At 52.4% G+C, this 15,484-nt stretch overlaps 1 protein-coding gene across 1 annotated transcript; it reads right to left on the bottom strand.

The window, feature by feature from the left end:
• Positions 1-2,347: 2,347 nt before the first annotated feature.
• Positions 2,348-8,746, bottom strand: KLF10 (KLF transcription factor 10). Its single transcript, XM_075549420.1, has 4 exons — positions 8,387-8,746; positions 5,280-5,501; positions 4,259-5,171; positions 2,348-3,842 (listed from the first exon to the last, which is right to left on the bottom strand). Exons 1-4 carry the CDS (start codon positions 8,420-8,422, stop codon positions 3,583-3,585), a joined length of 1,431 nt encoding a protein of 476 aa, XP_075405535.1. The 5' UTR covers positions 8,423-8,746; the 3' UTR covers positions 2,348-3,582.
• Positions 8,747-15,484: the final 6,738 nt, after the last annotated feature.

Genomic DNA, 15,484 nt, shown 5'->3' with positions numbered 1-15,484 from the left:
TAAACATTTACTTTTTTTTTTAAAAGACATTTACTTTCTATTGAGTCCTTGGTATCAGCTCCTCTTTTTTCCCTCCCTTCACCCCTCCACCCCCGTGACCCCTTGATAAATTATAAATTATTATTTTCCTATCACCAACCACTGTCTTTCTTCCCCCATGGAAGGTTGACACATCCCTAGCAACTCTTTCTTACAGAAATAAATCTTGGAAGAATGAGAGAAATGGGAAATCATCATTAGCACGTCATAGTGATGATCGTAGGACCACAAACAGATACTGACAACAGGTGATTTGCATATTCTTAAAGTATTTCTCTCTCTAAATGCTTGAAAGTTAAAAGGGGGGAAATACTGTTTACAGCAGAGAACTCTAGCAGACATCTCTTTAGCCAAGTGGTCCTGGCTTAGTATCACCAGTCACTGGGATGGATATCTTTCGTTCCCTGACATGAAACTCCCAGATGGTAGTCTTGCCCCCAACAATGCCTCGCCTCAACCTAATCATGAGAAATTTCTCAAGCAAGCCCCAATGGAGGGACATTTAGCACGACAATTGACCAGTGCTCTTTAAAGGTAAGGCCAGGAAAGATGGGGGGTACCTATGAAGGTGGAAGGAGACCACTGGAGACAAGACAACTACATGCGATGTGAGGTACTGGATTGGTAATCAGAATAACAGCAAAAATACTAGTGGAAACACTCGTAAATCCAAAATAAGTGTTTGTCAATATTGATGCTGCTGCTGGTAGCTGTGGGGTTCATGCGGCTCATGATGGTCCCGTGAGTGCCAAGAAACCCGCCCGGGGTCTTCCAGGTTGCGACCTTCTAGAAGCAGATGGCCAGACCTGGCCTAGGGAGCACCCGAGTTCAAAGCTATTGACTTCACTGTCTGTGCTACCTGGGGCTCCTCAATTTCCTAGTTCTGATCAATGTTCTCCAACTACATGTGATCCCAACAGGGAGGTGGGGGAAGGGCATATGGGAACTTTAACTCTTTTTGCAACTTTAAAAAGAGCTTTCAAAGTGTAAGGCTGCTAAATCGAGCCATTTCCAGGTGTTTTAAGTCAATCTGGAACCAGACAAGAAGTGACTTGACATGGAAAAGCTAACCCTACAGAATCACCCTGTTAAAATGCTCCAAGTGTCTTAGGAGACTTTTTCCTTGATCCGATTGACAAGGTTCTTAAAAATCTCTAGTGGCAACTTGGACTGGGCCAAGCACCACAGGGAGTGGCACCATTCTACCAGCTTGTCACTGCAGGGACTGGGCACTGAGTCCTCCAGCCACTTTTCTCTAGTCCCACTTCTGGAGACATGCTCTCCCCGCCCCCCTACCCCCAGGGACTGGAAGTGGAGGTTGAGGATGGGCCAGGTAGCAGGCTGCCCCCTCCCCCTCTTCTCCAGCCACTGTATCATACACAGGGGTGTCAGGGTGCCAAGAAAAGTAGCAACAGGTGCACAGATGACTTGAGACGCTGGCTCTCTGGCTGATGCCAAGCGAGTGCCCAGCCTCATGCCAGTGTTCAACCGTGAGGCAGACTCTAGGTGAAGGGTGAAGTCTGGACCGTGGGCAGCCACACTCTTGACAAAGGGGTTGCAAAGTGAAATGAAATACAACTACATATAGGCCACACAAGTAGACTTAGAGCTCGTTTTCAGAAGTGGCCAATCTTCCTCTTCAGAATGGGCTACCTATCGCATGACGTAAGCACCAATGCGTTTCGTACATTTAAGGCATCACTGAACAGTCTGACTTAATTTAAGTTCGAGGGGGAGCAATTTGTACACTACATACTGGCGCAGGCTGCTTTTCATCTGCCACAGCGGGCTCCGTGGTTGTAATTACTCACGATGGTGGTTCCTCAGTGCTGGGGGCCAGAGGAAGATAGATCAAGCCCCAAACCCTAAAATGTAAAAATCCAAAAAACTCACACACACAACAACCAAGTCACAGTCCGATAATCTTATGTCGGAGGTGAACTGTAAATTGGAATGACTCATGACTCCTTTTCTCTCTCTGTGGGGTCCGGATTGTGACTGAGTTCACCACTCAGCTTAGGGACTTTGGGCAAGTTACTGAACTTCTCGAACACACACACAACACCTTCCATACGGTGTGCACTGAGGACGTGAGCACAATGTCAGTGAAATTAAAAAAAAAAACCAAAATGACAATGTATTGGCTCCTTAGAACCACCTGGCTCTCAGATTACCCTAGTACCGACACAGATGCTATACATGGGAGCGAGGCCCCCGGGGAAACTTTAAAAGGAAGCCACTGGATAGCACCGAAAGCTCACAAAACCAAGGTTAGAGCGAGTTTTCAAAAAACACAACCAACCAGTGATATGTATCAAAGGAAATTCTTTATTGTAAACAAGATATAAAGTACAACCAAAGAAATATTGTGCAAATTGTAAGAGTCACAAGGATTTAACTGAGCAGAAACTTTTTATCACTGTGTATCATCCACTATACAACAGAATATAACAGAAATACTGTTCACTAAAGTGAATGTTCTAATAATTTGTCGACCTATCTAGTTGTGCATCTCCCCCAAACTCCTGAGAAGACCACCTTTGTCCATTGGAAAGAGTCACTTTCTACTTGCACCTGTTACAGCCTCACAGCACAAGGGCGGGTACTTTATCGATGACAAAAGCAATCTTTTTCACGGAGTTGGCTGACAGTCTTTCTTCAGAATAAATGTTTTTATCTTCCGATTTTTTTCCTTCCTACACAAAGTGCAATGTATCTTAAGAGTCTATGGGAAACACACCGGTACACAATTTCAAATCTACACAAGAAACGGCAGGCAAACTAAAGCCCAAAGCATAATAAAATGACTAGAGAGAGTAATTTGTTAAACTTTCAAAACAAAAAGTGCCACCCCAAAAAAATGTTGCTACGTATCTCAAAGCAATTAAATTAACGAGGGTTCCAAATCCTTCGGGCCCTCCGTAGCAATATACAGCCAGCGCTCAATTCCAAAGGCAAGAGTATAAAAAATGCTAGTTCTAGATGCACTTAACAGCTATGCCCACAAAGTTGACTGCAAGGACTAGGAATAGTAAACAAGAGAACTCTCGGAAAAGGTGACGGTGTATTTGCAATGGATACTACTCGAACGATCCCATCTCTGTACCGTAATGCTGAGTTCCGGTCGCTTACACTCTTGAAACCAGTGCCTTTAGGAGAATCACATTGAAAAGTTGGTCTCAAGTATTAACAGCGAAGGGAAGTGTCATAACCTGGGAACACAAGTTCAAAACCTGTGCTACCTCTGCTGATCTCATCGGAAACCTTCAAAAGAAAACAGTCGAAAGAATATGGATGGGCTTTCTCGTCTCTCTGATGCACAAGAAAGGAAGCCTGCCGTTCTCTGTGACCTGCCTGTGGCCCCAACACTTCTGCTTCTCTCATGCAGGCCGGACCTTCGCCCCAGACGGTGCCACTCCTGCTTTCGGCCCACACTGTGGAGGGCCACAGACTTGCAGTGGAAGTGTGTTTTGGTTTGTCTGTATCACCGCTGGCTTTCGGCTATCACCAAAACTTAGTCCTGAGTCTCCACCTTCTGACCTATCACTGCGTGGGAGCAGGGGTTGGAGGCGGAGCAATGTCATTTAACTTGCTCACTTCCATCTGCCAGTTTGGGAGCTTCTTGGCAGAGAGGTGGCGCCGGGCGTGCTTGGTCAGGTGGTCACTCCTCATGAAGCGCCGGTCACACATGGGACAGGCGAATTTCTTCTCGCCTGTGTGGGTCCGCCTGTGCCTGGACAGTTCATCAGATCGTGCAAACCGCCTTTCGCAACCTTTCCAGCTGCAGCTGAATGGCTTCTCTCCTGAAACAAAGAAATTCAGGCCATCGTTACTGTGTTCACTTCCCTCGGAAGGTCCAAGCTGTTTCAAGTCCTAAAGGCTAAGTAATAAGATAAGGTAAATTAATAAACTCTCAAATGAGTATCAGATGGACAGCACTACTTTACTTTCAACCGTCACCCTATCACATGAATAAAAATACCAAAAACCCCCAACTTCAACTGTGACACACCTCAAAGGTACATTATGATCAAAGGCCCTAAGCAGCCATCTAAAGAATCGTCATGTGAGGTGGGAGGCCCTTGCTCTGGTGAACATCATCCAGTGAACTGGCACGGAAGGGACAGCTCTTCCTCGACACACTGGTTCACAGTGGTGCTCATAAGCTAGAACCATATTCCTCTAAGTGCCCCAGAGAAAAGAAGACGGGGTTGGGTACCTGTATGTGTTCTCATGTGGGCCTTCAGGTGCGAGCTTTTAAAGTACGTCTTGCCGCAACCCGGGTGGCTACAGATGTGACTTCTTATCCTCAATGAGTCGATCTGTGGGGTGACTTTCGCGGAGGAAGCAGGGAAGCCTGGAGCAGGGGCGATGGGAGAAAGTCTGGTGCCGTTGGGGCTCACTACGGGGGGCTTTGGGTTCTGGACAACAGGCTGGGGTACGACAAACATGACAGTCCCTTTGGGCACCTGAGTGCCCATGAACACAACAGGCGGGCACACAGCTGGCGGCTGGCTGGGCGGAGTGCTGGGAACGACTGTGGTCACTACAGGGTTGCTGGCAGGGAGGGGCACCATCTGGCAGATGACCGGCATCGGCGGCACTCCCCCTACTGGCCCTGCAGCAGGTGGAGCGACCAGCACAGACTTCTGCTGTGGTGAGCCGGGAGCGGACTGAGAGCTACAGATGACCGTCTCTGAGGAAGGAAAGTCATGAAGTGCAGCTGCTCGGGCCTTCTCCGCAGCATCGGCCTCCGCGCTCCTCTCACATTTGGATCGGTTTGGTGACACAGCTGCACACGGCACGTTCTTTCTGGCTGCCTCGGCATTCAGGTGAGTTCTTCTTCGGAAAGAATTGTCCTGATAGTTGAGGATGCTGGCGGCTTTCACGGGGCAGGACCGGTGGTTACAGAGCTGGGCGTCAGCCGTATGACGAATCACACTGGTTGCCTGAGCTTTGGGGAGTTTGGGAGCTGGTGCAGGAGCCTTCTCTTCCTCTTTGAAAGGGGCAGCAAGGTGAGGCTTGGAAATGTCTGGGAATGTCTTGAAGTGTCCGGTAGATGGCGCTGATGCCATCAGATTGGACACATGAGAGGGTTCAAAGTCGCAAGGACTGTACGGTGGAGTCAAGCACTACAGAGGAGAGAAATACAAAGGCGTCAGCAAGAGAAATTTGTGTTCATCATGCAAAGCACCAGAGACGCTTTCGTTCACAGTCACCTTAAAAACAGGAATACTTACAAAAGCTGGGATTGTATGAAAGTCGGGTGTTCCTGGAAGCAGATTCTCTTCTTCTGACATGTCAGACACAGGAGTCACCGGTCGATGTTCCAGGTATTTCTTCTTAAAATCGGACTTCCAGCTGCAGCTCATGGACATGAGAGCTTCCACAGCTTCAAAATCACTCTTCTCTGCCGCTTTGTTCCAGGAATACCTTTCGGAAATCATTTCCATTCTTTCCTCCTGTAAGAACAACAGCAAAGCTTATACGCACATTCTTATTCATATAGAGGCATGGACATTTCCTTTTTTTAAAATAACAATTTACAACTTTCCAAATGAAGTGCTTTCATCCCTACTCTTCGGTATGAACTCGGGTATTTTTGCAGGGTAGTGAGCACACCTGATTACTAGAAAGATGACCATGGACCAAATATATCATGGCATGAAACCTGCATTTTGTGAGCCAAAAGAAAGCATCTGAGCGTTTTCTATTCTACTTAGAAGGGTAGCTACTTATAGCTGTGGCCAGACCACATAACTCGGGAAGCGTGCCACAAACAAAAAGGTTCACAGGCATAGAGGGGAGGAAAAAAGTCCACAACCTTCTGACAAAGGCAAAGCCTGGTGGGCACAGAGCTCCCGCCTGCTGACATGGAGCTGGGCCTTTGTGAAAAGTCCCTCTGTACTCTGTGATAAAAAGGACCAGAGTGTGTATGATCTTCGGGGGCTCCTACAGTTAGATTATTAGAAACATGAAACCATTCACTCACTCAACTATGCTAAAAGAGGTCATTTAAGTTTTATGGGAAAAAAATCCAGTTACTCTTTCAGCCTCACGTTTGCTAGTCAAAGGGAACGTGGTCGATACAAAAACACAACCAAATTTTACACTTGATCTTAGCCAAAAGGCCAAGAAGCGATACAAATTTTAATATTCTATCCATACTTTTTTTTTTCTATCCATACTTTTCAACAATCCTGCAATCGATTTTAATCTTTTAAAGAGATGACTACTGAAATAACAGCATGTGTTTGCAATTATTGGTACAGCTGTATATGTAGCGCTTTATATTAAAAGTTCTTTAAATTGCACTAAAAATGGTACTACCCACACCCCTCCCACACTAAAAGGAGTCCAATTATCTTGGTCAACGTAGGGAACTGTATAGATACACCGAGGGGGAAAAAAACCATGGTGTACATTGGGAGATTACTCTCAACGCTGGTTTTGAAAAATGCATTATGCATTTGTTTTGAAATTTTAAGAAAACGAGCCACTGCTGTTGATAAAGCAGTAGCAATGCAATTGCATAATCGCGCGAGCCTTTATGTAAGCGACGATGGACAGCGCATGGATGCGTGAAAAGCTGCCTGAGTCGCTCCGGCGAAGAAAGGGGGGGAAAAAAACGAGAAAGGAAAGGCAGAGGGAGTGTGAGCGGTGAAGGGCAGGAAAGGGAGTGGGCGCGAGGCAGGAAAGGGAAGCGGGGGCGGGGGCGGCAGACGAGGGGCGGGAGCGAGGGGCAGGGGCAGGGGCGGAGCGGGGGCGGGTGGCGGGGGAGATCCTCGTTGGCGGGGACCGACGAACGGGGCCGCCCTAACCTCAAAGAGGCTCGCGGGTGAGTCACTGGGAACATTCCTCGCCACTCGCACGTCCCCACGCTCCTGCCATTGGCCGGGCGGCGCGGATGCCCGCGCCCGGATTGGCTGGCCCGCGAAGGGCGGGGGCGGGCGGGAGGAGGGGGCGAGGCATGTGAACAAAGCGTGATCAGCGGCTGCACCGGCGGCGCTGGAAACCTGAACTGGGAATTGCCGCGCCGTCACCTTTCACCTACTTCCTGAGCCGCGAGCCCCCGCCCTCGCGCCGGCCCTGGGGAGGGGCCGCGGGCGCCGCCACCAACCGCCCGGCAGTGCGCGCCCGAGCCGCGGGGAGGGGCGGGGCCGGCCGCCGGCTCCGGGAGGCGCCCGCCCCTTCCAGCTCCTCGCGAGCCGCCGTTCCCTTAGGAACCGACCGCGGGGCCGAGCCTCGTTCCCGCCCCTGGCGGAGGCCCGGGCTGGGTCACTCGGGGACGAGAAGCTCCCCGGGCGCACCCGCTGCCGGCCCGCCCCGGCCTCCGCCTCAGCTGCCGGAGGTGGAGCCGGGTGCCCGCGGAAACCCGGCCCCCGCCCTCAGCCCCCGGGGACCCGGCCGAGCCCGGGGCGCTCCCACCCACGCCGCCCGCGGGACCTCAGCCCACCCCCGGGGCTCCCGCGTCCTTCCCCGCCACTTCCGGCGGCTCCGGCCCCCGCCCGCGGCGCGTCTCCGCGGGTTCCCAGACGTGCAGCCCCCGCTGCCTGCGACTCCCGCCCCAACACGCGGCCCCCGCGTCTCGCAGCCGCGGCTCCCCGCTACCAGCCTGCAGTCCCCGAGGCGGCTCCCAGCCCCCTCCGAGGGGTCCTCCGGAGGCGGCCACCTGCCTCGCCGGGGATGGGGAGTCCCCTTCCCCACGTCTGAGCGAGGCCACTCCTCGTCTCCCCTTGGCGGGCCCGCGGGCCACCCTCCACGCCCACGCCGGCGCCCCCATCCCAGCTCTGCAGCCCCCTCCCCGCGGCCCACAGCTAGGTAGCCCTCGTCTTGCAAGCTGACCCGCGGGATGAGCAGCCCCCCGCCCACTCTCCCGCGGGCATCCAGCCCCTCAGTGCTCGCAGCCAGTACCCCCCACCCCTGGCTGCAGATCCCCAATCCAGACGGGAGCGTCTCTCACCTGGACCAGCAGCAAGGTGGCCTCCTTCCGCCCCCTCCCCATCCACCGGGTCAGGGCAGCAGCCCCTCCCCACTCTTCACCGCACCCGGGCATCCTCATCCTCCACCTGCCTCCCGGGGATCCCGGCGGGAGCTGCCTTTTCCCCACACCTTAGAAGGATCTCTCCCCCTCTGAGCTCCAGATCCCGCGTCTCCTGACCTGCTCCCCAACCCACACGACCTCCTCAGCTCCACAGTCTGCAGGCAGGAACCCCCTTCTCCCCACGACTCAGCTGCAGCCCCATTCTCAGGCGCGGCGGATGTCAGGGACTCGGGGTTCACGTCCCCGCTGGCCCTCCAGACGCGACGAGGCAAATGAGGGCAGGGGCATCCCCAGGTGACTTACCGCAGCCTGCTGGAGAGAGGCACTGAAGTTGAGCATGGCTGGCTGCCTGGCCACCGCCGGCGAGCTGACTGGCTGCTGGGCTACTGGGCTGCCTGGCCACGGACGTGTGCCTTGAGACACTCGACGTCCCTGCCGCCGCCGCCGCGCTCCGCGCCGTCTGCCCCCTCCCCATTCAGGTAGCCTCTTTGCCTGCCTCGCGCCGCGGGCGGGGGTGGGGGCGGAGCCTGCGGCCGGCCAATCAGCGGCAAAGGTGTGTGAGGCGCCGGCCAATGGGCTCGCGGGGCCACGCGTGATCAGCGGCTGCCGGGCACCGTGAAGCCTGTGTCAGTGGAGCGTGTACACAATCGCCGGCAGCATGTTCCCTGGGCCCAGCCTGGGGGAACTCCCACCGCCACCTGATTCAGTGACACCCCCGCCCACCCCCAGCCCCGCTGGTTCCCGCTCCCGGCCTCGTGGTGCGGCGCCGCGGGCGGGAGCCGAGCTGGGAGGCGCGGCGGCGGCGCGCCCGGCACCGCGGAAGGCCGGCCCCACGTGGGGGGTGGGGAGCGGCGCCAGCTCCGCCCCGGCCCTCCGCGCCGCCCCACCCGGGCCAGCCGCGAGGTGGGCGGGACGCCAGGCGGCCCAGGGAGGCGGTGGCTGCAGCCCGCGGGGCCCCGGCCAACAAATTTGCATTTGGAAGCGCCGCGCTTGCTGCGCGCCTGGCTGAGAAGCGGAGCTCCGCGGCGCACCGAGCTGCTTGTCTGTAACGTCTGCAGGGCTTTGGCCATGCGGAGCCGTGGGGTTGCGTACCATGACGGGTGGCGCCCCTGTCACTGGGGCGCGACACCTGCTCCCGCGCCGCCCCGGCGCGCTCGCCCTCGCCCTCTCGTACTCCTACAACTGAGGCGCTGTCCTCAGTGCCCGCCCCTACCCGCCCAGTCCAGCCTTCCTCCAGGGACTGCTGTGTAGTGGCAGGGAGCCCGAGACGCGAGTTTTAGGGTGTTAAAAAATCAAAATAGCCTCTCTTCGACGCGAGGCTTTGGGATCCAGCTCTGAGCTAGGTGTAGATAAAAGTTTAAATTGCAGTCTACGACCTGTTTCCAAAGCAAACCCGCCCCTCCCTGGCCCAAGGCCCCTGGAAAAAGCCCTGTGTATAAACGTCAGGGGTGGGGGTGGGGGAGGAGCTGGGCTCTCCCAGTTCTCCTGGCTGCAGGGTACACCTAGGTAGGGGTGAGGTGGGGACGATCGCCATGTCAAAGCCCCTCCCACGCCGTCGGACCCAGGCTAGGTTTCTGCAAGGAATCCGCGGCCGTGCCTGGAGCTCCTGGCTTTGCTTTGGCTACATTCTAGGTCCCCTACCGGTGCCTGTTCACAGCAGCTCTTGGAGAGGAGAGCCGTGGGATCAGAGCTTAAAGATAGCAGGAAATTTTAGCACCTTTGAGCAGGCTGAACACCAGATAAGCATCACTGCCCCTCGTGGGAGCTGTCTCGCCTTTCTATGCAGGTGAAAAGCTAATCCTCTCCCAGTAGCCACAAGGTGAGCTGAACGAAGTCTGTCAGAATCTAATGGTTCTTGCTAGTATATCTAGAGGCCCAGGCTGGGAAACTACAATACTAGTAATAAGAACTATAGGCCTGTCAGTGCCTCTCATCCGTGGGAAGGGTGCCAGCCCAGCAGTCCAGGGAGCTCTTCCTGCCTCCCACCCATCTCCCGCCTCTGCTTCTGTCTGCTGCGGTGGCCCTCCCTTCAGGCTTCCTTCCGCCCAGGCTGCCCCATCCTGTTGATCCGAGCCTGAGGGGCCGGAGCAGCTGGCCCCAGCACCTGCTGCAGCAGAGGAAGCTCCCATCTGTGCCCAGCCAGCAGGCCTCCCTGCCTTCCTGTCAGGGCTGCCCCCTCTCTGGCCACAGTCCCTCCAGGCCAGAGCCTGGTTAGTCCCTTTCTCAGGAATGTGGGGCCTCGCTGGCAGGGTGCCCCAGCATGCTGAGAAGCAGCAAGCACCCATGGTTTGTGGGAGTGATCCGAAGCAGCAAAGAAAATGGGTAGGAGGCACTGTGTGGTGGTAGCAGGATTCCTAGAGATTCAGAGAAAGAATCTCCCCAGGGACCACAGACTCAACCCAAACTAAAATAGTTCTTTTCTATTGTTTCCCATGTGACCTCCTCCTGGACCCATTGGCCCCCAATCCCAGCCCTTTTTACCTCAGAACTGTGTCCCCTTCCTCATCTTCCACTTCTTAAATATTGCTCAATGCCAGGCTGGGATAAAGAATCAGCAGTGCCCACCCATCTGCGCGAGCCCAGCCATTACTCCCACCCCCAGCTGGTTACCAGTAGTCAAACTCCACACCGCCACCAGAATGACTTATTAAAAGCCATGATCCTGGCATGCTTTAAATTGGTCCTTGGCGGGGGGAAATGAGCAGCAGATATTAAGGGCTCAAGTAGAAGGCAAATGTTTTGGGAATGATGATGGCAACAAATGTACATATGTACATATGTTCTTGACACAATGGATGTATGTCTGGATTGTGATAAGAATTGTACGAGCCCCCAATAAAATGATTTTAAAAATTGGTCCTTGGCTCCCTGTTACTTTGTAAGTTAAAGGCTATTCTTCCACTCAGAGCTTCACAGTAACCCCCTTCGCTCACCCAGCCCTCCCAATCTCATCTCCCACCCAGACATGCCCTTGCCCACAGCTGTAGTCTCAGACAGGTCCCACTTCCTCCTTGTGTTGCTACTCCTCCCTTTGTGCCTTTATCCATTCAATTCAAAAACACCACACTTTCTGCCATGGACAAGGTCAGCCATTGGAGTGCACCAGTTTGCTGCATGGGAGAGAGGTGAGGCTGTCTACTCCTACAAAGATGGAAAGTCTCAGAAACCCAGAGGAGCAGTTCAGCTTTGTTCCAGTGGTCCTCAACCTTCCCAATGCCCTTTCATACAGTGCCTCATATGGTGGTGACCCCCCCCAACCATAAAATTATTTTCATTGCTACTTCATCACTGATTTTGCTACTGTTATGAATCAGGCAACCCACAGGTTGAGAACCGCTGTTCTGGAGGGTCGCTGTGAGTCCTCTCCATTCCGCCAACAAATATTTGTTGATCATCTACTCTGTGCCCTGCCAGACACTGTTCCAGGTGCTAAAACAACAGCGTGAGCAAGACAAGCCGGGTTCCAACGATCACAATGCTTGAGTGGGGGTGACAAAGTCAAGTGGACCACACACACATGCACTGTAAATAGAAAAATATCATGAAGATAAGAAAGCTAACTGCAATGCATAGAACCTGTGTTAGTCTGGGTAGACTAGAGAAACAAATTCATAGACATGTGTAAGAAAGAGCTTTATATACAAGAGCAATTGAATATCCAGAAAACATCTCAGCCCAGTCCAGATCAAATCCGATATTAGTCCATAAATCTGATACCAATCTATAAAGTCCTTTGCAGACTCATGAAACACATGCAATAATGCTGAATGCAAGAAGGTCACAGGTCATTGAGTGGGAAGCCTTGTGGATCCAGTGGCGGTATAAGCATCTCAGTGCTGGCGTGGGTCTCCACGTGGCTCCTCCAGCTCAGGGGACTAGCGTAGTCCTATGTGTCTTGCCAGCTGCAATGTCTCCCAGGAGTGAGCTGAGAGAGAGAGTGTCTCCTGAGTCCAAGGAGGAATATAGGAGTTCCCAGAATCCTCAGGAGAAGGCCATGCCCACACAGAGGCCTCATTGGCTATGACCTGATTGACAGGCTGGACTCCATTTCCTCCCTCCTAATCGTCTTAAATTGACAAATGATTCTATAACTACCACGGAACCTAAGAGGGTGATAGGAATGGGTCCTGTGTGGCTGGTTTGGGTGGGAGATGGAGGAAGCGTGCTCTGAGGAGGAGACTTTATGCTGCAGATCTAATGGATTCTGAGGACGCTGTCAGGATAGCCTAGCTGAGTAGGGGAAGAGCTGGCACCCAGTCCTACAGCAGGAAGGGAACTGTGGGGAAGTGACTTCAGGGACAGGGTGCTGGAGAAAGTGGGAGGGTACATGCTTGCAGAGCCAGCTGGTTAAAGAATTTACAGGACATGGTATGAAATCTGGATTTTCTTTAAAGTGTAACAGGAAGCCACGGTGGCTTGGAAGAAATGTACATTTTTTTATCCTTAAAGGGCTTCTTTTCCTTCCTTGATTTTAAGGGCTCTGTCCCACTGGCTGAGCCCGGTGGTGTAGTGGGTACACCTGTGATCCGCTGCTCCGAAGGAAAAAGATGGGGGTTCTACTCCTGTGAAGAGGTGTTGTCTCAGAATCTCACAGGGGTAGTTAGATCAGTCCTACCAGCTGCTTCGAAGGAGACAGCCAGGGCTTCTACTACTGTAGAGCTACAGTCTCAGAACTCACAGGGGCGGTTCCACCCTGCCCTGTAGGGTCGCGATGAATCGACTTGATGGCAGTGATTTTGGTTTTCTGGAGTTTAGCTCCACTGTCACTGTTGAAGACTTCCTTAGCCCTCAAGTGGAATTCCTTATTCTCCTCTTCCCCCTTTCCACTCCCCCACACAGGGGAGAGAGCCACTCACCACGGCTTATTCTAGACAATAGTCCCAGCACTGTCCGTGCTCCAGGCCATAATCACCTCTGTAAGCCAACATCCGTCCTGTGTTTGGCGCTCCAGATTTTCAGAGCAGAGGAAATAAGGTAGACTGTGGGAAACTGAGAACCAGGAATAGAGTGGACGTGGACACATTCTCCACGCTCACATTTTAAGGCCCCTGGGAGGCCGAGACTCTCGTGGAGGGAGGCCTTCACGTTTATGGGTTAGGGATGAATCCCAGTCACTTTTCCCAGTTCCCAGTTTCCCACGATGTCCCCCTTTATAATGCCAATTTGAAGGTGCTACTTGCAAGCACTTGGTTGCTACTAGATACTCGAAGGTTAACCGCGTGAAAGTTATCTGCCATCAAGAGTGATCAGACCATCCCACCCTAAGTAGGGTTCACTCCCTTCCAATAAGGATCAGAGATTGCTCCCCTGGAGAAGAGCTCAGGCACACCTAAGGTCAAGTCATCTCAGAGACGGTCAAGGTTAAGACCTAGGTTCTTGACTGTAGAACCCGCCCATCTTGTTAAGTATGTACCTTCCTATTGTATGTCTCTAGCACATTCCCTTCCTGTTGCATATATACCCTAGCATGTCCCCTTCTTGTTACATATGTGTATGAGGTGCCCACAATTATATAAGCCTGTAAGAGAATACATTCTCCCCCTCCCTGGTCTGGTCTCCATGAAAGAGGTGAGCCCTGGAAGAAGCACACCAGCCTGTGTGATCATGAGGTGTCGATAGGATCAGGTATCAGGCATCTAAGACCCAGAATAAAACCATACGGAAGGTGAATGGGGCATGGGGGATGGGGGTGGAGTGGAAACCCAATGCCCATCTGTAGACAATTAGACATCCCCTCACAGAAGGGTCACAGGGAAGAGATGAGCCAGTCAGAGTGCAGTATAGCACCGATGAAACACACAACTTTCCTCTAGTTCTTTGGTGCTTCCTTCCCCCCACTATCATGACCTTAATTCTACCTTACAAATCAGATTAGACCAGAGCATGCACACTGCTACAGATAAGAGCCGGAAACACAGGGAATCCAGGATAGATAAACCTGAGGGCCAACAAGGAGAGTAGAGATACCAGGAGGATTAGGGGAGGGTGGGGGAGAAAGGGATCACATAGATCAAACTAGAACCCCCTCCCGGGGTGATGAATAACAGAAAAGTGGATGAGGGGCAATGGAAGATGATGTAAGATATGGAAAAAGTCTATAACTTATCAAGAATTTGTGAGGGAGGGCGGGTTGGGGAGGGATGAGGAAGAAATGGGGAGCTGATATCAGGGGCTCAAATGGGAAGAGAATGCTTTGAAATGATGGTGGCATATGTGCAAATGTACTTGACACATTGGAGGAATGAATGGATTGTGATAAGAGATATAAGAGCCCCCAATAAAAGTATTTTTTAACAAAAGAAAGAGGTGAGCCCTTGCATGTCTTATCTGATGTCTCTTTATCCTTCAATTATACAATTGACCCCTAGGACCATTCGGTAGTGGAGGCTGGTCCTGAAGACCCCCTGGAGCTAGTGCCAGAATACGGACATATGGGCCCTTCTTGCTGATGATCCTGGTTTCTCCTTAGAATAGTCAAGGGGAAAAGGCACACGTAGACGGGACCATCAGTCCCGTTATGGACAGTAAAACACATTGCACCCGCCAGCCATTGTTTCTTTGCTCATTACAGTCAGTGAGCATCATCGCCACGCATTGCCCCATCATTGGCCAGCCACAGGCTAACCACTGGATCGCAGCCATAAGGAAGACATAGATTTTTATCCCCAAGGAGCTTCCAGGATGATGGGACAAGCAATAAGTTAAGTGATGGCTGTTACACTCTCCCATTTGCTACCCCATCCTTTCCAATAAATGATGGCTTCATGTATGTCAGCATAGAACTGTGCTCCGCAGAGGTCAGTGGTTGGTTTTACAGGGGATTCTCGGGCCTTTGTTTCAAGGTATGGACATGAGCCACCAAACTTTAAGCCAGCAGTCCAGTGCTTAATGGACTATTTGCACCACCTAGAAACTCCACCATTACAAGAGTTTGATTAGTGCTACAAGTATGTCCCAATGCATTGACAAAAGTTGCACGATAGATACATGTACAGCAACAGCAAGAGGCAGAGAGAAGCTGCCGAGGCTACTTATGTACAATCAAACATCTCATGGAATTAGGTCCCTTGGTTTCAAGATTTAGGGCCATGGTTTCAAGGGACACTCCAGTTAATTGGCATAATAACATACTTAGTGTTTCTGGTCTACCTCCTAGTTCATTGCGTAGTGCCTGAGTCTTAAAAGCGTGCAAAGCAGCCATCCAAGGTACAGCTGTTGTCTCCATTCATCGGGAACAACATAGGAAGAGGAGCATCAGGAATAGGAAGACAACATGGAATGTGTTACCAATCGCCTCCTTGGCCGTGAGACCAGAAGAACAAGATGGGGCTCTCGGCCGTTACTGAGCATTTTGATCAATGATTGGACAGAAGAATCCTGACCAAAAGGGGTTCTGCAGCT

The sequence above is a fragment of the Tenrec ecaudatus genome, chromosome 5 (assembly GCF_050624435.1).
Source record: "Tenrec ecaudatus isolate mTenEca1 chromosome 5, mTenEca1.hap1, whole genome shotgun sequence".
Lineage (NCBI taxonomy): Eukaryota > Metazoa > Chordata > Mammalia > Afrosoricida > Tenrecidae > Tenrec > Tenrec ecaudatus.
Note: the sequence above shows the minus strand (reverse complement) of the source record. Positions and strands in the feature narration are given on the sequence as shown.